The sequence below is a fragment of the Hyaena hyaena genome, unplaced genomic scaffold (genome assembly GCF_003009895.1).
Source record: "Hyaena hyaena isolate Hyena2069 unplaced genomic scaffold, ASM300989v1 scaffold_2, whole genome shotgun sequence".
In the NCBI taxonomy this organism is placed as follows: Eukaryota; Metazoa; Chordata; class Mammalia; order Carnivora; family Hyaenidae; genus Hyaena; species Hyaena hyaena.
Window position 1 is genome coordinate 5,908,349 of NW_024080634.1, and position 22,131 is coordinate 5,930,479.

The 22,131-nt window shown below is 56.4% G+C and overlaps 1 protein-coding gene across 1 annotated transcript in view; it reads left to right on the plus strand.

Moving 5' to 3' along the window:
* The first annotated feature begins 7,338 nt into the window (after window positions 1-7,338).
* Window positions 7,339-22,131, plus strand: part of SIM2 (SIM bHLH transcription factor 2) — a 52,311-nt gene continuing 37,518 nt past the window's right edge. The window contains exons 1-3 of the mRNA XM_039228901.1: window positions 7,339-7,564; window positions 16,394-16,476; window positions 19,516-19,605. Coding sequence (XP_039084832.1) covers window positions 7,390-7,564; window positions 16,394-16,476; window positions 19,516-19,605 — 348 coding nt within the window. The 5' untranslated portion in view covers window positions 7,339-7,389. The remainder of the gene's footprint in view (window positions 7,565-16,393; window positions 16,477-19,515; window positions 19,606-22,131) is intronic.

A 22,131-nucleotide genomic window follows, 5' to 3' on the forward strand; every position in this document is an offset into this window, starting at 1 on the left:
GTTTCTGCCCTCTAAAAAAGGAAGACTGTGTTGGAGTTGGGGGCTAAAAATATTCATAAGCCACACAATTTGAATCTACCTTGTAGTTTATCAGCTAACCGATGCTTTCACCAGAGAAACTATTCTTGGATTAAGAAAAATTGCTAGCTTTTAGTCGTTCGTTTTATACGAAAACGTGTTTTACCCCGTGCCTTCTCCTCTGGGGTATTTTCTCTGGCACCTAAAAGGAATTCTGTCCTGGGGTAATTGAAAGAGGGCAAAGAACAGTGGAGGTTCCTGGGGGGGGGGGGCACTTGGGGACTCCCACCACCTCCAACGCTATGCCGCGGGCAAAAGAATTTGACTCCGGATCTGGACTAAATGCTGGAGAGCTGGGAGTGGCGCATGGGGCTTTGGAGAGGCCCAGATGAAAGCAGCAGGCTTTAAGTCCCACCAGACATCCCCCCACCCACAGGTACCGAGTTCCGTCCTGTCCCGCAAGGCTCCCTGCGCCCCATCTCCCTCTGGTCCCCACTTCCCGCGTGGAAAGAATTTGGGGGGAGGGAGAGACAGAACAGAGGTCCAGCACCCCGAGTAGGTAGGGTGGAGGTGTGCCCCCGCTGCCGGTGCCAGAGCGAGGACGACGTCCTGACCGCCTCAAGCAGGCGTGGGAGCGTCACACACACTTCCCAGCACACACAACCGCACGCGTCCCCCGCCCCGGCCGAGCCGAGGCCCACCCGCGTGCACACTGCGCCCCCGCCGGGAGCGCTGAGCGCGCGCGCCCGTGCACCTCCCGCTCCCGGGGCAGTGCGCCCCCTCCGTGCGCACCGCTCCCCCCAACCCGCGAGTGCACTGACTCCCACCCCCACCCCGTGCGCTCGGATCTGCCAGCGCTCGCCGAGCCTTCAACTCCTCACGCAGATCGAGCCCCTCTGGCGGCCGTGCGCCTTGCGCCCCCTTCCGCCAACCTGCGCGGGCCGCGTTTCTAACCACGCGGGGCCGTCCGGAGACTAGGCGCGCGGAAGAGGCGGGAGCACGCCGCAAACTGTGTCTGCAACAAACCCCTCCTGAGCCCGCACCCACCGCCGTGAGGGAGTCCCGAGTTCCTTCTGCAGAATTAAGGAGACCTCCAGCGTCGGAGAAGCCTGACTCTGGCCCCCTCCGGCCGCCGGGGTCCCCGAGTGTGGCCCACAGTTCGCAAAGCCGGGTTTCGGCCCGGGGTAGGGAGGTCTGGGGAGGGGACCGCTACCGCCTCCCTGTCTGGCCGGATGCGGTGAGGTGTCCACGCCAGCTTGGGCCTGCGGCCGCTCAGATCCGAAGTCCGGCTTTGGCGCGTCCGGAACCCCGACGCCGGGCTGCTCTCTGCCGTGGGCGTCGCCTTTCTCCTCCCGGGAGCGAAGAGTGTGTTCCTGGACGCACACCTCTCGGGAAACCCGCCTACCACGCCGGCCTCTGCAAGAAAATAAAAAAAGAAAATCTTCGCGGAGCAGTAAGATGCTCACGCCCCGGGCTTGGGGGGCCGGAGGGGGTGGGGGGGGCCTCGCGTGCCCAGGCCAGGCTGGAGGGGGCCCAGCCAGCCCGCCCGCCTGCCCGCGGGCCTTTCTCTAACTCTCTCTACCGAACCACAAATAAATTAGCGTACCTCTCTTTACAGATTTGTTTCGATTAGGGAGAAGGTTCCTCAATATTCGCTTTGCTTTGCAAATAACCCGGTTATATTAATGAAATGAAACGAGTTTGTGTCCTCAAAGTACTGTAATAGACCCCTATTCTGTAGTCAGCCTTATATTAAAGACCTGTTAGGAAAAAAAAAAAAAAAATTGAGCCCTTCAGATTTGTACGCTTTGATGTGCAGAAATAGTTATCTCTGGTGGATTAAGGCTTCTTTTGTTTTTTAAAGGAAAATTTTGGTTGACGTTTTTGAAAGGCGGTTTCAGTGGAGTCGTTAATGAACTAACTGGTTTTCAGATTTCCAGGCGGTGTGTAATTGGTATAACCAGTGAGGAATTTCCCAAACGTGGGGCTAGTAAGTCTCCTCCAGCTCAAAGGTTTCCAGGCACGACCCCCAGCTAGCTGGGGCTTTGCAGGGGAGCCCATGTGCAATTCCCAGAACTGTGTTTTGGAGGCGCCGTGTCTGTGAGGCCCGGCAAGAGCCCTCCGAAAGAGAACCGCGGAGGCCTCAGGCGGCTGGGTCCTGGAGCAGGTCTCTGGGCTCCTCTCTTTTTCTCTCTCTCCCTCTCTCATCCAAGGATCCCTTCCCGTCCCTGAGCTCAGACCCACCCAGAGCTCCGGGCCCTGCTTGTGCCCCCAGGGGAAGACTGCCCTCCCCAGAGAACTTTGCAAGTCTGAGTGCATTGGGAGGGGCACGCCCGAGTCCCCCCACCTCTTTTCAGAGAATGGAGAGAAAGTGGGGCTCGGCTTGGGAGACCCATCAGGCTACCCCCTCACCCCACAGGTAAAAGTAGAAGAAAAGAGAGGCCCTCTTTTATCCAAATCTGATGCAGGTTCCTGTGGCCCATGCTCAGGGACTTTGCTAATCACTATAATGAATTCCCAGCGGCACTGTTTTTTGTTCCCCTAAATGCATAGACAGCAGCTACTCCATTCCTACGTCAGGAGGCACTGCCCTGACCTGAGGCCTCCAGACTCCAATCTCCAATCTCGGCACCCAAAGTCCTAGTAACAGAGTCTGAAGAAAAGGACCGTGGTCTTTTCAGAATCCCAGACAACAGACTCAACTTAAAGCAGGCCCAGGTAGGAGCCCAGAAGATGCAAATCAGCCCCCACAGCCTCACGCTGGAGTGCCTCCATCTCTTACCCGCACCCCAAAATTATGCCCGAGGCACCACACTGAGGGCCAAACACTCCGCCATGAAGGGGTCCCTGGATCCCGGCACCAGGGGCAGATCTGCCCTAGTTACTGCCATGTAAGCACATAAACAGAGAGACTTCCCACCCAGCTGAAAAGAAACACTTTCTCCAATGGAGTAACTTCCAGTGAAAGAATTTATTAAAAACAAAACAGAGAGAAACTTCTCTTCCTCTCCTTGGAAATACGGGAGCAGGGCCAGTTACTGTCTAGACCGCTGAAGGACCGGAATCCCTAGGAAATTGCTCTGGCTGCCTCTCATCACTTTCCAACAAGGAACAGTGATATTGTCATTGTCGGCTGATCCTTTCTGATAGTAGCAATGACTCCAGGAAAAGTTGATGCCCTCTCCACGGGGCTCACCCAAGGAAAGGAGTGAAAAGTTGAAGTACTCTTTCAGATAGCTCAGACCAAAAACGCCCCCCAACCATGACAGTCATAGATGCGTCGCTAGATGCAGGTGGGATCTTCCCGAGGAACTGTATCTTGCTAATTGTGTAGACAACAGATTGGAAATCGAATAGATTGGAACCGCCCATAGTCCTGGATTTTCTGTTGCCTCATTTTGCTTCAATGGTTGAAGTCCTCCTCAGACACCACTTCAGAGGGTCGCTACCCTCTCCCCCAAAATCTAGTGCTGGGGACAGGAGGAGATCTCCCGCCCCCACATCCTTAGTGACAAAGTCTCTGGTCCTCTCCTGCCACTGCGGCAGCCTCTCCGGGAGCCCATCCCCGGTAGAACATCTGCGCGTTTCTCCCCCTTGATCTCACTCGAAAGTCGGTTTCCGAGGGGGATGGGCCTCAGGTAGGCGCGGGGCGCGGCCTGGGGAAAAGCAGTTGCGGAGCATCTGAAGCGGAAAATCCAAGCAGATGTGGGGCGGCCTGGGCCCGCCCCTTTCCTCTTGGGGCCTCAATTTCTTCCAGATCAGTTTCCTAATGGAAACTTTCTAAGAGGTGGGGGGTACGTAAAAGCGTGCTGGTGCACCTCCGGGGGAGCCAAAGCCTCCAAGCAGGACAGGGGGTGGGGGCACCCGGCCGAACTGGCCATACTCCCGAAGCCTGCTGACCTCAATGTTGGGGGGCGGGGAGCTTCCTACCTGCCTTCTTCCTGCTCCCAGTTTCTCTTCATGCTAGAGTCTGCAGGCTCTTTCCAGGCCTGCAGTTTGTGGATGATGCCTGGACGGCAGGGTCTTTCGTGCAGCTATACTTCCCTGCAGGCTGCACTCTGCGCTCTGGGCGGATTTGGCCCCAAAGCATAGACCAGGAGGTACCCCTGGCCCCAGAAGCCCTGGAGCAAGGGACATGCAGCCGGTGTCCCAACCAGCGGCCACTGCTGACGCCCTGATCACTCTAACTAGCACGTCTTAAGTGTTTTTCCCACTTTTCACAGAGCCTGTGGGTGTCCCTTCTAAGTGTAATAGGGGTCCCAGGCTTTCCTCCAGTAAAAAGAACTCTGGATCAGATCCAGCCAGGCACGCAGGGGATGGTGGGGAACGTTCTTCCTTCACTATTCCACGCTGACACCAGTCTTCTTCCCACCTGGGAAACCTCGAGGTCGGCCTCCAAGCACCTGGGCGCTTTCGGTGATGGGGGGTGCGGGAGGGAACCCATCGCCGTGTGTGTGTGTGTGTGTGTGTGTGTGTGTGTGTGTGTGTACGCGCGCGCGCGTCTGCTGAGGTAGGCTTTAGGGGCTGAAGGGTCCCACACCCGCACTTCAAACGCTCCATAACGCTACCGCTCAAACCCCGCGGTTCGAACCTGTTCTGCTGATCCGAGAACAGCGGCTGCCGCTGGGAAGACGAGAAAACTAGATTTCAAGTACGCTTTCCCGCAAAATCCGGGAAATCCGGTTTAAGGAAAGTTTCTGTTCTCGTTACTTGTTGGGTTTCTCCCACTTCCACTTAGCGGTGTCTCGGCGATCTGAGTAATCCCTTTCAAGCCCCGGAGGAATTCTCCCGGGTCGGTAATTGAGGATCGGAAACCGTGGGGATGCGGAAAGCGTTAAATCCTCGCGGAGCCAGGGAGGTGCCGCCGCGCACCCACAGGCGGCCTGCGCAATTTGCGGCGGGGCTGGGCCGCCAGTCCCTTCCTCGCGGAGCCCCTTCTCCGCGAAGCCACGAGGCGACAACGGCGCAGTCGGGCTCGCGATCCGAGGCAGGGAGGGGGAGGCGCCCTGCGTTTTGGGGACTGCGTACCCTCACCGCTCGCGCGCCGCCGGGGCTCCTCCGCACGCACCACTGCTGGAAACCGGAATTTGCTCCTAGATCCAAACCCCCCCCCCCCAGGGAAAGTGCTGAGCTCAGCGTTGAGAGGGGTGGGGGACACCACCTCCGAAATTCGCACTTCTCAGTGGCTGCGGAGCGCCGGCCCTCCGAGGCGAGGCCACCTGTGGCCTCCGCAGGGCGCGGGCAGGTGCGGGCCGCGCTGGAGTCTGCGCGCACTGTCCTGCCCACCTAGGGAGCTAAGCCGCCGTCAACGCTGTCGCGCCTCGGCCCTTCAAAGGGGCCCCTAGAGACGGTCCGGGGCGCCCGCTGCGGAGCTGGTGGTCGTTTGCCCGGCCCCTCAGGCGCGGGGGGGAGGAGGCGGGTCCCGGGTCAGTGAGCGCGTGGAGCGGCTGGTTCCTACCGGGCCCGGAGGGAGAGCGGTGGCACCAGAAACGGAGATCCCAGCTGCGGAGCCGCGCGGCCCCGGCGTGTCTCCTCCGCGAGCCGACCGCAAAATCAGGCGCCCCACAGCCGTGCAGCCTGCGGCACGCGGCCGAGGGACCCCAGGACCCGGGGCCTGCGTCCACTGCAGCTGCCCTCTGACCCCACGCGCGGGGCAAGCTGGCGCCTCCCAGCGCACGCGGACGCCCGCCAGCATGAGTGTTCAAACGGCTAGAACGGTGCGAGGCTGCGCTACCGTGGCGGCCGGGGCTGGAGGCCGGCCCTCCCCGGCTTGCAGGAGCGGAGCCGTGGGGGTGGCTAAGAGGGCTGTTGCGATCCCCTTTCCGGAGGGAAAGCCCGAGGACGCCCTACGGCCGCCGCGTCTCCGACTGCGCCTCCAGACCCCAGCTGCCTCCCGGCCCGCCACCCGGGCCCCCGCCCATGCCCGCTCCAGGGCTCTGGCTCGGCGCCCCCCCCCCCCCCGGCCTGAAGCACCCGCCCCAGCCGCGGTTCCCCGAGCGGGCACTGTCAGGCCCTGTTCCCGCCGCCACCCTGGGCGAGGCCCGGCCGCGAGGCGCGGCTCCCGGTCCCCGGCTTTCGCCTGGCCAGCGCGTCCCTGCGGCCTCCTGCCCCTCCGGGGACAGCAACGATCTTCTTTCGCTCTCGTGTTTCGGGGAGAGAAAGGGTTAGAAAGGTCACTCCCGAGCCTCTCTCCCGCCCTTTCCAAATGTGGGGGAGTCTTCCCTTCGGGGGTCCCCCCCTTTTGGCGCTCGGCCCTGCAAAGTGGGGAGGTGAGGGCGCAGGACCGGCGCGGGCTGGGAGGATTGGGTCCTCCCCCGAACGGCACGGGCCAGCGGGTCCATCCGCCTCCCCTCGGCCGCGCGCGCCCGGGACCGGTCCCGGAGCCACAGGGGTGGTCTGGGCATCACTAACCCCCGCCTCCGCCGTTCCCTCCCTCCCTCGCCCCTCCCCGACGCCCGTCCGAGCGCCTGGGCCCGGGTCCCCACGGCGCGCCGTGTGCACTCACCGCCACTTCCTCGAGGCCGGGAGCGCGCGGGCCTCTCCAGGGAGAGTCCCTGGAGGCAGCGACGCGGAGGCGCGCCTGTGACTCCGGGGCCGCGGCGGGGTCGGGAGGCGAGACTCGCCGCCCCCGCCCCCGCCGCGGTCCCTCCCCCCTCCCGCCCCCCTCCCGGGGCCGCGGCGGCCGAGTGCTCCGCCCGAAGGCGGGTCCGCCATAAACAAACGCGGCTCGGTCGCACGTGGACCGCGGAGCTGCTGCGGCTCGCGACACATCGCGGGCTCCGGGCGCCGCGTCTCCAGGCGCAGGGAACGGCCAGGGAGGGCAGGAGAGCGCGCCCCGGCCGGGCCCCGGCCGCCGCCGCCGCCCCAGCTCCGCGCCGCTCCCCTCCCGCCCCATGGCTCCGCGGCCGCCGCCGCCCATGCCGCCCTCCGGTGCGGAGGGGCCTCGCGGCAGCGGGCACGAACCCTCGGTCAAGGGCTGAGCGGCCCCGCTGCCTCCTCGCCGGCCGCTCTCCACCGCCGAAGGAAAGCCGAGACGCGGGGGACGAGGAGCGAGAAAGGAAGAGCGAGCAGAAGCGAGCGGGAAGTCGGGCTCGGGCACCGCGGGACAGTCCAGCCCGCAGGAGGCTGCGCCCGGGGCGGCGGAGGGCGGCGCGCAGGGCGGCGCCGCGGGGCTGCGCGGCGCTCCGGGGCCCGGCGGCTGCGGGGAGGCTACTCGGCGCCCCAGGCCGGCCCCGCGCACCTGCCCCGGGCGGTGCCCCAGACCCACCTGGACCCCTGCGCCCCCCTTCCCCATCCCCGCCGCTGCAGCCGGAGCGGGGCTCGGCGGGCCTGGAGCACGGCCGGGTCTAATATGCCCGGTGCCGAGGCGCGATGAAGGAGAAGTCCAAGAATGCGGCCAAGACCCGGAGGGAGAAGGAAAATGGCGAGTTTTATGAGCTGGCCAAGCTGCTCCCGCTGCCGTCGGCCATCACCTCGCAGCTGGACAAGGCGTCCATCATCCGACTCACCACCAGCTACTTGAAGATGCGGGCCGTCTTCCCCGAAGGTGAGGCCGCAGGTGGGCGGCCGAGAGCGCCGGGGAGCCGGGCAGCTCGGCCCGAGCGGGAAGCTGGGGCTGGCTTGGAGGCCGGTGCCAGCGCGTCTTAGGGGCCGCGCCGGGCGCCTCGGCTCCTGCTGGAGAGAGGAGCCAGGCTCCTGGGTGCCGCGCGGACCGGACCATCTTCCGGCCCACGCTTGGGGAGCCAGGAATTGTTCTGTGAGCATGCTAGACTGTTCTGATTTTCCTGCCTCCCTTCTCGTCTTCTCTTTCTTCGTTTCTTTAACTCCGCCTTTTATTTTGTCCTTCTTTCACTCCTTGCTCTCTTTGCGCGGAGGAAAGTGTGTGCACCCCAACCAGGGCGTGAAACGTGCTTGGCTGCTCCTGGCCTGAGAGAGAGCAGAGTGCACCGGGGGGGCCGGGGCACTTGTTTGGGGCCGGGGCCTCAGATTTGGGACTCTCGGGCTGCCTCTACTTTGCTGACCCCCTTGGGGGCTGGGCGGGCAGGGTAGGAGATACTGAAAGTAGGTGAGCTGAAGCCCCGGGTGGGGGAGAGGGGCAAAGAATAGGAAAATGGCTGGCGGGCCTGAGTACAGTCTTGTTTTCCTGGTTGGAATTATAAACCCAGAGGGACAGGTGCCATGGTGGACACGGGTCACCAGGACCCTTGGGTCCACCAGACTCCCGGCAGTAAGAAATGGCGTGCGGGCCAGCATTCCCTGCTAGCACATGGCCTGCGGGTGACCCTGGCTGCCAGGCCGGGCACCTCTGAGCAGCAGGGAGGCCTGGTCGCCACAGCATTCCTTTTGGTGGCCCAGTGGTTCTGACCCGATCGCCTTTCAGCGTCTCTGTCCCCAGCCAGGGTTGCTGCAGGCTGGCGGGAGAGATCCTGACACTTGGCTGGGACGCTCCGCACGGGGGTCCCATTGGGCAGGACTGGGAGGGCTGTGGAGCCCCAGGAGCCGGTGGGGGCGTAGAGACCGCTTCAGTGGCAGGACACCAGGGGGTGGCTGCAGGGCAGCAACAGGTGTCCTAAGGGCACAGGGTACCTCCATTAAGGCAGTGCCTGCCAAGCGATCGACCAGGAGTCAGTAAGCTTGACTTCTATGTTGGTTGCCCCTAAGCTTGTTACATGTAATTTACTCTGGGTCTGGAGCCACACTTCACACTGGCTCACACTTCACAGGGGAGCTCAGGGGGCCTGCACCTTGCAGCACAGCGGGCCTGGGGACCCAGGGGGCCCGGAAGCAGTAGCCAGGCTTAGCCCTTGCCTCCCAGCTGGGCCTTGAAGCCTCCAGAGCTTTCCCCCCCAGTGCAGGAGCCACTGGCCTATGCCTCCGCACTGGCCCCACACACCTTCTTTCTTTTTCCAACCCCAGTAGACTGAGGTGCCCCCACTCCACCCCCTACTGGGAGCTGTCTAGCGGGTGGTCGCGATCAGTCTGCCCGAGGGTGACCTCCCCACCCGAGAGGTAGATTCCTCTATGGCTAAGATTTCACTGCAAATGAAAAGAGAAATACGTTTTATGAGGGCCGAGTCTCCTTCCCACCCGGGGTATGAGTGACGGTGAGCTGTTTGTTTGCTAGTTTTCTTTGTTTCTTTCTTTTTAAGATTTATGTATTTTTTTCTAGTGAGTCCTTTCTTAATCTGCGTGCTACCAGCAGGTGTGTGAGCCAGTACTGGACCCTGGCTCCTATCACTTCCCCATGGGAGAGAAACACATGAGAAGCCAGGATCGGAATATTAAATAGTTTGTTACCAATGATTTCAAGTGAGCCAGAAATTAGTTAGAAAGGGAGGCCTGGAGAAAGAGAGCTAATTGTAAGCCATTTATCGTTTGAAGGATTTCCAGGAAAGCTTGCTAAAACTTGGGAAGTGGCGGGTGTACTGCTTCTGCAGATATTTAAACTGGATCTGGGTGTTCTAACTCTGGGAGGTGAGTCTCCAGCCATTTGGGCCCAGAATTACTTGGCCCCGGGCCCTTTGCAGGCGCGGGCTAGCTGGGGGTCCAGGAGTCAGAGCACCAGGCCCTTGTGCTGTGTTGGGTAGTGGCCTGGTCGAAGGGTGGCCTGATCACCTCCTGGGAGTGACCATCAGAACTGGAACTGCCAGAGGGGTGGGAGAGAGTTGTTTGGTCCTAAAGTTTTAGAAATAGCCCTTAATCTACAGTCTAGATTGATCGAGAGGGAAGGAGGCGTCGGTGTGTCCCAGGCTCCCCTGCAGGGCCGGAGCAGGAAGCCGGGGGGCCTGCCTGGAGGGGTGAAGGCCCAAGGCCTGGAGCTCTGGGAAGTGACGCGGCTCCCCTCAAGTCCGTCTGGGTCACGGGATTGTGAAGCTGGGTGCCTGGGCAGAGAAAGACGGGTTTAGAGAGACCTCAGTTACGCAAAATCGCTTGCTCACCACTCCCGTGGCTCTGAAGGGCGGCCTGCGGAAGCCGCGCGGTGGTCAATTTAGCCTCTGTTCTCGAGCCTGGGTCTGCGCCGTGGGAGAGGAGTCCGGCCTGGAGGAGCCGCGGGGACCGGGGCACTGGCACCGGCGAGGTTTAGGGCCAAGGCGGTGTTGCGCTGCGGCCGCCGCAACTCAGGAGAAAGTTGCCGAGTGACACCGCTGTCCCACACCCTGGGAGCAAGAGAAATCCCTGGGTGAGGAAGGATCTGGAAGCCAAGTTAGAAAGTGAATAGGACAATCCAAAGGAGCCACTGGCATCGCCATTAACCCTTCATCCCCAAGGAAATTGCAGCCAGAGAGGGGCGGGCCTTTCCCAGGGTCCCACAGCAAGGGCGAGAGCGGGCCAGCGCCTGTTCTCCCGCTGGGCCTGAGGCCCTTGGCCTTGGCTCCTTTCATCCGGAGACCACCTGGGGCAGAGGAGAAATAGCAGAGCTCGGAAGAGTCCCACAGAAGGGCAGAAACAGGCGACAGGAGTCAAGGTGGACAGTCCCCAGGGAGGTCGGACTGCAAGCTTGGGAGTGCCTGCAATTTTTACAGCCTTTTCAAGGCTCCCCTCTGTTAGGCGGCCCCACTAGACCTCGGTCTCTTTGTCTGCAAAATGGGCCTGTTAGCAGCTCCATAGCTGTGCAAGGTTCCTGGGATCAAGTGTGAGGAGCCAGGCAGTGCAGATGGAAATCTTACGCATTCTTCCTTCAGTCACTGCTTCCTGGGAGCTCACGGTGTGGCCTGCGCCAGAGATGGCTTGGACGGGTCGAGCGCCCCACTCTGCGGACCTCTGGGCCTCACTGCACTTGGAAGACCTATTTTCTGGGCCCCCAACGTCTTTTCCCTTTTAACAGCTAAGAAGGAGGTAGACAGGGAAGAGGGCGGGAGAGCAAGTCTGGCTTTGGAAGTGGGACTCGGAATTGGAAACTCAGTGCGTTCGATGGTGGCTAGGGAGGCCTGGTACACGCAGGCCTCAGGGAAATGCTGGGGTCCCGGGCCTGCCTGCCCTCTTTGCACTATGGCCTTCGCCTCAGGAGAGGGGGCGCTTCAGAAGCACACAGGCAGGAGGTGGGAGAACGCTGCCCTTCTCTGGCCACAGCGGCATGGGAGCCATGCCACACAGGATGAGGGGCAAGTTCCTCCTTCAAGTGAGGTGGGCCGGGCCTCAGGATGCCCGAGTCAGGGCCGCATGAGCTCTGAGGCCAACCCGGTGACTCGTTAAGCTCCTCCTTACCCTCAGCAGTGGGGTAGAGGGTGGTGACCCTTGGGGGTCCTTGCGCACAGACAGCTGACCCCAGGGACTGGCCTCTGGTCCCAGCTTAGGAATGGAGCTGGAAACTGAGGCTGGAGAACAGAGCCCCTCCAGACCTGAAGACTAGACAGGTGTGGGTGAAAGCAGGGGAAGGGAGTGGGACATTGTCATTGTCACACAAAAATAATGGGAGTGTGAGGCCCGAATCACTGCCGCAGTGCAATGCGTCTGGGTTGAGATTCAGGCAGCCGCCTGGAAATTGTTGTCGGTAATGGAAACCGCTTTGCTTTAGAGGGTTTGCTGATGAGAAACTCACCTTAAGCCTAAACAGATCCGAGCCCATTTTCTACCTAAGCGTGGAATAATGCAGATTTAAAAAAAAAAAAAAAAAGACTTGGGTTTTTTGTTTGTTTGTTTGTTTGTTTGTTTTTTAGAATAAGGTGGGATTTTACAACCCTCTGCGCCCGGGGCCCGGGTCCGGGGAGGGCGAGCTCCAGCCGCTGAGACAGAGCTGCGGGCAGGGGCGGGGGGGCGGGGGGACTCCGCGCTGCGGGGCCTTGGAGGCTCGAGGCGGGCCCTGGAGCGCGCACTCGGCCCCCAGGGGCCACAGCCCAGCGCTGGACGGCGCGGGGCCACACATGCTCCCGAGTGCGGCCGGCGGCCAGGCCGGCGGCCCAGCCTCCGAGGTCTCGGCGTGAGGCGCTGGGGGCCCCGGGCCTTCGGGCGGGCGTCTGAGCACGAACCTTGGCCGGCGGCCAGGCGGGGGCAGTGGAAGCCCCCTGCCCTCGCTGTCGGGCTGGTCCCAGCGAGGCCGTCTCGGGGTGTCCCCACCCACCCACGCCCTTCGCGCCCTGTTCTTGGACCCGCTGTGCGACCGTTGGTTTGGAAAAGGGCCCCAAAGCCGGGCTTCTCGGGGACCCCGGAGAGAACGAAGCATTCCAAGGCCAAAGGCTGAAGTGCGCGGGGGGAACCCCAGAAGCATGACAGTTTTCTGGGTCCTGGAGTGGAGCGAGGAGGGAGCGCCAGCTCTGGGCTCCCCTAGAGCGTCGAGGGGGCAGCCCAGCGCCCCTACTTCCCCGTTACAACCTCGCCCAGGCGCGCGCGCGCGTTGCCCGGTAGCCAAGGACCGAGCCCTTGAGACCGCGGCCCCGCGGGTGGTCATGCGGGTTGTAAACGCCCCGCAGGGTGACGGGAGTTCCCCTACGCTCCCTGGCGTTGGGAAGTCTGGGAGGTCGGGATAGATCTGGGTGGAGGAGCCGAGCAGCGCCTCAGCCCCCTCCCCACCCCAACCCCGCACACCCTTCTAGACTCTGGAGTCGTCTGCAGTCAGCCAGCATGACCTTGTGTCCTCAGATGCCCTCCGATTCGCCAGAAGCCAAGCTCCCCAATAACGCGCCTCTTTCTCCGGCAAGGGGCTGCCGAGGGGCTGGTAATTGGGGGCCGAGGGAGAAGGAGAGGCTGGAGGCAGGGAAGGGGCGGAAAGGCTGGAGGAGGCTGGACCAAGGCGTTGGTGGCACCGAGGCCTTGCCCTGGACCAGCGCTTTGTCGGCGCCCTCTGGTTTAGCTCATTTAATCCCACAACCTCCCCCCACCCCTACTTTAGAGTTGAGAAATAGGGGTTAGAGGTCAGGGCTCTTGCTGGAGATCAGACCATCCAGACTGGCGGGAGCGGGGGCAGAAGACGTGAGCCCCGTGTGTCCCCTGGGGACTCCAGGAAAGTCCGTCCTGGATTTTTCTCAATCTCAGATCCGATTTTCCGTGGATGGGCGGTGCAGGGTCAGGAGTTCCCTTACTCACCCCTCCACCTAGTTTTCACAAGATCCCCGCCAGGAGTGGTTCTGTCACCATTCTAGATACCCGAGGCTGCCTTCCAGAACTGGCCATCCTGGGAGTTCTTACCAAACGCCGGGTCCTTTCTCTGAGGTTGCACGGACCGTCAGAGCTCAACAGCTGGCTGAGCACCCAGAGAGAGGAGGGACCATACTTAGACAGCTTCAGTGGCAAGAGAGCCTGGTAAATTTTAAACCCAACAGCGAGCCAGCCAGACAACCAAGTGTGAATACCAAGGTGTAGGTAGCACAAACCCTCAGAGGCAAGAGGTGGGGGAAAGGGGGTTCCTGGCTCCCTTTTCCTCTGACCCAGTGGCTGACTCCTCTTCCATGACCTGGCCATGTGGACTGCCAGTAGCAGGGGCGTCCCCTGGGGACACGTGTAGGTCCCCTGACAGGGGAACTACAGGTCAGGATTGGGATACACCCCCTCAATCCGGCAGCTTGCCCCCACAGTCAGTGGGGGCGGGGAGAGCTCCCAGGATCAGGTGAGATAGACCACCAACCACGATAACCTTGTAGGAGCTTGGGTGAGTCTTAGCCTTCTCCTCTCATTTCTCAAACAAATAAAGCCCTTTGTTAGGGTCCAGATGAGGGCCACAAGCCCAGCGCCTGCTTTTTCAGGGCATATATGGCTTTACAGCACCGCGATGCTTTCTGCTGTTGTTACAAACCTTACCTTATTGAGTCTCTACATTCAGCCCAGTGTAGATAGATTTTATGGATGGAGTGAAAAGATCTCACCCACAGAGATTCCTTCCTTCCTTCCTTCCTGAGAGAGAGAGAGAGAGAGAGAGAGAGAGCACATGCAAGTGGGGAAAGGGCAGAGGGAGAGGGAGAGAGAGAATCCCAAGTAGGCTGCACACCCAGTGCAGAGCCCAGCAAGGGGCTCCACCTCAGTGAGATTGTGACCCGAGCTGAAATCAAGAGCCCTAGATCAACCGCTGAGCCACCCAGGCGCCCCACCCACAGAGGCTTCTAATGCAAGAGCTGGCGGAGATGGGCATGGGAGCAAGGATGCTTGAAGGGAGCCTGTCCATGAGCCAGGCCATCTCCAGCAAAGTCCAGAAGGGCCATTCAGACCATATTCCAGCAGCAAAGCAGAGGTGTCAGGAAATTATAGGAAAAATTCTAATGATATGAGAGCAGGCTCTTTTGAAGTGTCTGGGTATTTGAACTACATGGAAAATCATCCTTGGGAAAATACCCCAAGCACTTTTGCATGTCAGGCCAGAGTGAGCTCCCCGGGAAGTCTGATCTCGGTCTGCACTGTTCCTGAAGGTACAGATTTCCCCCAGGTGACCCGGCTGCAGACACTGCAAGAAGCCTAATCTGGGAGGTCAGGTTCACGTTCCTCACTGAGCCAGGCAAGGCCAGCGTGGTGCAAACCAGGGAAAGGAACCGGGAGTTGGGTAAAGGGCAGTTACTAGGGCACAACGGTCCATTTTCAGGAATCACGATTCTGGGTTTTTATTAAATTCTTTTTTCATTCAAGCCCCAGGGCTTTTAAATTTTGGTTCCTTAAATGGAGTAAACGTTGACCCCATCAAGCCATCCGTAGAGATGGGGGGGGGGGTGTAGGGAAGGACTTGCTAGTGAAAGTCAGTGGTTTCCTAGTACTGTGGTCACTGTGGTCATCCTTGGGAGTGCAAGTGAGCGAACAGTGTTTCCTGGGGTTAAGAGGACACCACCGTTCGCGTGGAGCAGGCTGAGGGGCTGGACTCCTGTTTGGGGGATCAGGGTATGGTGAAAATAGCCACTTTCTTACATGGAGACCAGGATAAACCACAAATTCCTAGACCCCAGGAAGAGAAATTAAAGGTTATTCCTTTTTTAGTTGCAGAACAGAGCTTGCTGGGAAGGGTCTCCAAAGCCTCTTGGTGGGGAGGGGGCGAGGGGGAGGGTCTAGTTCCCTAGGTGTTCTGGGCGGACCGGCTCCCTCAGGCTTCTGGTGGAAGCCTCCAGACTGCGACGACCCCCACTCCCAAGGGGACAGTGGGGGAGACCCAGAGTGCCCATGTGGTGACTTTGTGGGCAGTCCACTGGCCGCTGCCAGTTTGGAGGAGTTGTGTGGTCCCAGGAATGGCCCCCAGGTTCACCGTGACTAGGCTGGGTTCCCCAGCCCATGCGGTCCGCTCTGGCTTTGAGTCCCGCACTCCCGGGGCACAGCGGGGCCGGGGATTGGTCCCGGGACCCACCGTTCACCCCAAGGGGTCGCTGCGGGGGTGGGGAGGGGCACGCGGGCTGATACAGCAGTCCCGGCCTCCGCCACCTCGTGCAGGGGCCACCTGGAACGGATATAGGCCAGGTCCCCAGCCCCCGGACTCCAGGTGAAGACACTTAGCTCCGCAACCACACCGGACTTTCCTACTCCCTCCCGAACATGCAGAGGAAAGTCTGGGATTTCTGGGGTCGCTGCGGCTGGGCCGGAGACCCAGGAGAGGAGGTTCCCTGGGCCGGGGTACCCTTCCCTGGTGCGGTTTCTGAAACACTCGTGACCTTCAAGGAGATGGTGGGGAGAAGCAGGAGGCTTTGGGGGGGCAGGTAAAAGCTGGGGCACCCTAAATATGTGGCAACAGATACCTTCCAGACATCCAGAGTACCTACAGGGCTCCCACTGCCTTCTGCCCATCCCCCATCCCGCTGCGCGCCCCCTCTCCCCCCCCAAGCCTTGGGGAAGTCCCCCCTCAAACCCTTCCCAAGCTGGAGCACTTGGATTGGAAGAGGGTCATTGCTCCCAAGGTGCTTGTGAGGGCTGGGGAGTCCTAAGGATTATCATATATTATATATATAATAATATAATATATATATATATAATGCTGGAAGAACCGTCTCCTGGATGGTGAGGGCTTTTCTGCCTGGGCCTCTCTGCCTTTGGGAAAATGCCTAGTTGCCGGCGACACAGCAAAGGGAGGGAGGGAGGGTCCTTGGGGGAATATTTACAGGTCAAATCGATATCCCCGTTTGGCTTCAAGGATGGCCGATTTCAAAGCAGATTAGATTACTTTGTGGCATTTCAAATAAAACGGCAATTTCAGAGCCGTGAGCACGTGCGCGACCCGCGGGAGCTGCGGGCCTGGCCAGCTCAGTGGGCTCTGGGGCGCTCGGACCGGAGGCCTCGAGCGGCAATGTTTCCTCTGGCCTTCTTTCTGTTTAATCCAGGGCAAAGGGACGATGGTGGGGACACAGACAGCGGCCTGCGGGGCCGGCCAGGGAGGTGGCCGGTGGGGATGCTGGGGACTCCCGCCTCCCGGGAGGTGGTGGCTGGTTGATCGGCGCTGAGGGTTACCCTGTTTACCCGTTTGCTTTATTCCCGGGTCCAGGTTTAGGAGATGCGTGGGGACAGCCAAGCCGCGCCGGGCCCCTGGACAGCGTCGCCAAGGAGCTGGGATCGCACTTGCTTCAGGTAAAGCCTCCTTGAGGAGGGGAGAGGAGTGCAGCCTTGACCTTAGGCTTAGACCTGCACCGGGTGGGGCTCCCTTCTTACCCCCCACCAGTCTTGAGAGACCCCCTAGGCGGATCGATAGGACACCATCAGGATGCAGAGACAGTTCCTGGACCTCCAGGCAATTGGCAAACCCCAGACCCTCATGGATCCCCCTCCTCCCCCTCCTCCCGCCAGACCAGGCGGGGACTGGGGGAGGACTCAGTAACCTCGGGCCAGCCCTGCTGCAATCGTCTCCCAGCCTCAGTACTCACTAGACCTTGAGACCCAGGCCTAAGGACGCCCGTGGGTGCACTGTTCTTTCCAACCCTACTTCCCTTAGCGAACTTTTGTGGAGCGCTTGCTCTGTGCCAGACGCTGTGCCAGGTGCCTGAGCCAAAGAAGGAATGAATGGAGGCTCTGAGCCAGTGTGGCAGTTCTAAAGCCTGTAACAGTCATGTAAGTTTGGAGGGGGTGAATTTTAAAAAAGACAGCATCTGTAATAGAATATTAACTGTTGACATTTATTGGCATTTTACTACAGACCAGATTCTGTTTCAAATCTTACCCAATGATCGTGGGTCACCACAACCTAGAGTAGGTTCTATTTTTAGCTCCATGTTTACAAAGGAGGAAATTGAGGCACAGAGAGGTTAAGCAACATGCCTGAGATTGCACAGCAAGTGCAGGGGCCTCGTTCAACCCAAGTCATTCAGCTCTTGAACGCTCCAGGTCACAACCAGGTGCAGCCTCGGGGGTCGGGGGTCACCTGGCTCACAGAGGGAGCCCTTACTTGGTTTGTGGTCAGCTGCTTAGTGCCCCCCCCTCCCCAGCTCGGAGCCATTCGGTCCATGGTTGCTAAACTGCTCCTGACCTCGGATTTCGCTTGCAGTGTCTGAGACTCTGGTAAGCGTACACACGACTGGCCATTTCCAAATCAACAGCCGGCGCTCTGTGGGGACAGCAGCGCCTCGTGTCCCAGAATCTTTCAAATGCCCCTTACAGATCCTCATCAACGACCCGATTCATTCCTCCCCCCCACCCGTCATTTGTCTCTGCCATCAAAAAATGCTCACCAAGAGCTGTTTTGCATTTCCTCCTTCTATTTTGTGTTTTCTTAAAAAGAAAAAAAAAGTTGGCGACGGTAGGCAATGACTTGGGTCAGTGAGTCAGCCAAGAGCCCACATTGCATTTCGAAAAAAGCGGATCTTTAAAAAACCCCTTTCCCCGAATGTCCTGGTGCGATTCCCCCCCGCCCCCCCCCCCGGGGCATGCTCCGGGGAAGAGAAGATCCCCGAGAATATTTGAAACCTGAAGCTTTCATAGCATAAAGCAAACGTTGTGGCAGCCGGGCCGGCCGGGAAATGGTGCTGCTGGGGTCCTTCCTGCCCTGCGCTTACCCCCTTGCTCGCTTCCAGCTCCGTGTGCTGTAGTTTGCTTGTTTGATGCTCCTGCATGGGTTAAGTTCCACTAACATCAGCAACAACTCCGGTGAAAACCTGGCGGGCGAACATTCCTCGGCTCCAACGCCGTGCGTTTCTTTAATTCCGGAACGCTGTGTGGACGGGGGTGTTTTCAGTGAATATACATTCAAGCGAATTCGGCGATCTGAAGCTGTGAAGACACATCCAATGTTTTCCATTAAGGACGTTATTTTTTTAGCTACTGCTGGCAACTTTCAGCATTTAATTACGATGATTTTTCCCCCTTTTTTCACTCACCTGGCTGACTGTCAGATACCGTTTCAATAAATGTATCTCTTTAATGAATTTAGATCTAAACGAGAGTGCACAATGTGCCAAAACGTTTATAACTTTAGACATTGCTGTGTGGTTTATATTTTTGAAACGGAATGTAGTTGGGAAAATATTTTGCAGCTGAGTTCGGAATGAGAAAGTGAGGCTTAAGATGTTGATTTCAACCTGAGCATAGGTTAGGGCGATGATCATATAGTTGGCAAAGACTTTTTACAGTAAAACTGTATTTGAGATAACAGAATGTAAGGATATCATTCAAGTTTCACTTCTACTACATTCTTTTTAGGCCCCCCTACAAGGAGGGGGCAGATTTAGAAAAACCAAAGGTAATCTGGTTTCAATTACATGCTGTAAAAATAGAATTTGTGGCCAGAAATTAATTTGGAATATTTTTTACGGGGGCAGCATTGTGGGCTGTACGGATCTTTCACCAACTTTATTGCTTTTCTTTGGTTCTGGATCTAAAATATGAATGGGTAAATAAAATGCCGTTTCCTTTTTCAAAAATAATTTTAGTCTTTTTATCCTTGCCACACATAAATATAATCATTACCTTTTTATTTGTCTTAATTAGCTCTTAAAATTTTACTTTATTTTTTTGAGGGCTCGCCAACTTAGGCAGTATCATTTAGATAGTTTCAATTTTTCAGAAGCTGATACTTTTTCTCCTTGAATTTTGCAAAGGTTATTTGATCTCTTGCAAATTCTAAGTAGTTAATTCTGTAGACATAGTCTGTTCAAATAACCGGGTATTTTATTTTCAGGGGAGTGGTAGTGTTCGGAATTTATTATTCAAATGGTACTTAGGGGTAACTAGAAAATTGTGGCAAATAAAGCGTATGTCCTAGTGGTATAAAGCACTGCCAATTATGACATAAAATGGTCTATATAGTGGTAGGTTTCCCCCTAAGTACCGTAGAAGTCCGGATTTGTGCTAAGTGCTAAAATAACCCTAAACAATAAAGCTACTGCATTTAAACTGAGCATGTTAGGAGTTTTCAAATGTTTTGCATGATTTTTGGGATGTGGATGTAAGATTGTTTTCAAAGCACTTTAAAAGCATTTGAGAGCCGGTCCCAGGAATTAAACCCCGAGGGTTGTAACCCGCAGTCATTCTATGGCCCCCGAGCTCCGTTTTGCATTTAACAAATACGCATTGATGCTAATATTTCAGACATTCCTCCACTCCAGTGTGGGCACAAATTATTTGATTTAATCCTAATGTATAACTGTCACCTCTTACCCTGGCACTTTTCTTTTACAGACTTTGGACGGATTTGTTTTCGTGGTTGCATCTGATGGCAAAATTATGTATATATCGGAAACAGCTTCCGTACATTTAGGCTTGTCACAGGTAGGTCTTCCCGAATTTTATGCACAGCGAAAATATAAAATTACGTATTGGCAGATCTTGACAGTCTCACCCAACTTGAAAATGATTCTGTTCAAGTGTCTGCTTTTGTATATGAAAGAATCCGAAGTTGCAAGATCATCTTCTTAGGCTGTCCCGCAGGGTTCTTCTTTTTGTTACTTTTCAAGGGTTTACTTTCTTTTTCCTTTGGGATTAATGACCAGTATATCTTTGCAACAGTCTGCTTTGTTCTGAGATTCTGTCTGATAGCTTGGACTCCGTGCTTATACAGTACCACTCTGCCACTAACAAGAGCTTCACAAAGGGAGATTTTTCTGTCCACGCTTGCTTGTGAGCCGCCGTGAAAGCAAGAGGGAAACTGATGTCGAACATGGGTTTCATGCAGACTGTGCTTTGGGGAGAGAGAAGGGGGAGGTAGATTTATGAGTGTTCACATGGAATTCAGGGTAATTTTTCCTGAGTTTTTCCAGTTCAGCGGTCGTTTCAGTAAAGCATTTTATATGCTTGTGATAGAAACTCATAAAACTCAGTTTACTACTGTTTTGCTCAGCAAGGTCCTGTTTTCTTTAGAACATTTAAATATTACCGATTTTTCTGCCACTGTCTTCTAAAAAGGGATTCATCCCGTAAAGGAAAGAGGTGCACTCAGCTTTATCTATTTGCATCAAGCCAAGGATTTGGGGGAGAATTCGGCTGCTGTCTGGGCTCCGCCGAATGGGGGGAGGGGAGGAGTCTAACTGATTGCTGCCGTTCACATTTCTGATTTAATAAGCGTGGATTGTGGTTCTAAAAGTCACATTTTTTAATACATATAGGGACTAAATGTTTCTTTACATTGTGAATGATCAGAGTGCTTGTTTCCATCATGACTGAAGACACACTAGAATTAATTAGATACAGGAAATGGGTTCCCAGGAGGCAGATGAATAATCTTACCACACCAGTCCCCTCTGTAGTTAAGCCAAAATAAAACATGCCAATTAACATGGCTGGAGTTTTTTCACTGAAAAACAAAATTACCAATTTGGAAACCTGCATCTGGTGTATTCCTTTTCTTTTTTTTCCCTGCTAATACAGGTTTAAAATTTGCTGTTTGTTTACAACCTTCTCTTCCAACGTGTATGTATTTTTATCCGTGCCCACGGAGGGAGGGGGTGGCTTCTGTGCCTGTTTCTCATGCAAACTCCTTTAAAGAGACTTTCATATTAAGATGATTTAGTGTTTCCTTTTCTCTTCCTCTTCGCTTCCTTTATGAAACCAGGTCTCCCAGATAAGATTTGCTAAGGCTTGGCTCTTACACCTATGTGACTAATGGTATTAGTATACTTGTGGAATACGAAATGCTATTGGGAACACGAAATTTACTATTTATGTATTTTCCAAGGTTATTATACTCTTAAGTTTCGACCTTGCTCATTTAGAATTATTTAAGGCCCTTTAGCTGTAACCCCCCTGGCTTCTAGTCCTAATTTGATCTGTGACTGAATGATTTTGAGTAGATTACTTGATTTTTTTTCCTTGTAATTTATCAAACTTTTGGTTCGTCTTATCATAATGTCATGAACAAGACAAAAGAGTTCACATCCTTTAAAAAGGACTGCACAAAGATAAAACAGGTAAAGTACTATTATCAAGTACTAATTTCAGATCTGAGTTCCCTAGCAGTCAAAGCAAAAAGGGAAATGTATCATTCTATGGTTTTCATTGTCTCGAAAGGGCAGGTGCTTACCCTCCCTGACCCATAACTTAAATAAAAATATAATGCCTGCTCTACCTCTCTTTTGGGGTTGTGGTAAGAAATATATCAAAGTGCCCATTTTATGTGACATAAATAATGGGGAGCGCTGCAAAAGCCAGATGTCCCCACTTCAAGTAGCACAAAAGTGCTTCAAATAGTGTCCTTCGCTGGCACATATTAGGACTGCTGAGTCATGTGTCATGGCCGGGCGCATGATAATGCACACACCAGCACGGCCCGGTTCACACAGCCTGCTCAGTCTAGCAACCTACATCTCTCTCTCTCTCTCTGTCATTTTTCTCTTTTTGTGTGGGAAATGAAATTAATTGTTCGTGAACACACTAATTAAGAATGAACAGGGGCGCCTGGGTGGCTTAGTCGGTTAAGCATCCGACTTTCGCTTAGGTCATGATCTCGCGGTTTGTGGGTTCGAGCCCCGCTTCGGGCTCTGTGCTGACTGCCAGCTCAGAGCCTGGAGCCTGTTTCAGAGTCTGTGACTCCCTCTCTCTCTGACCCTCCCCTGTTCACGCTGTCTCTCTCTCTCTCTCTCTCCTAGAAACAAATAAAACGTTAAAAAAAAATTTAAAAAAAAAGAATGAACATAATATTGGATAGGTGACCCATGCACCTCCTGCTCACGGTGAACTCTACAAAAGGAAATCTAAGCAGAATAACCCAGACACAATTAAAATTATAGTTCCCTTTGGTCACCATGCAGAGAGAAACCTTGGTGCCATAATTTTGGAAGGGGAGGGAGTTATACGTTATTA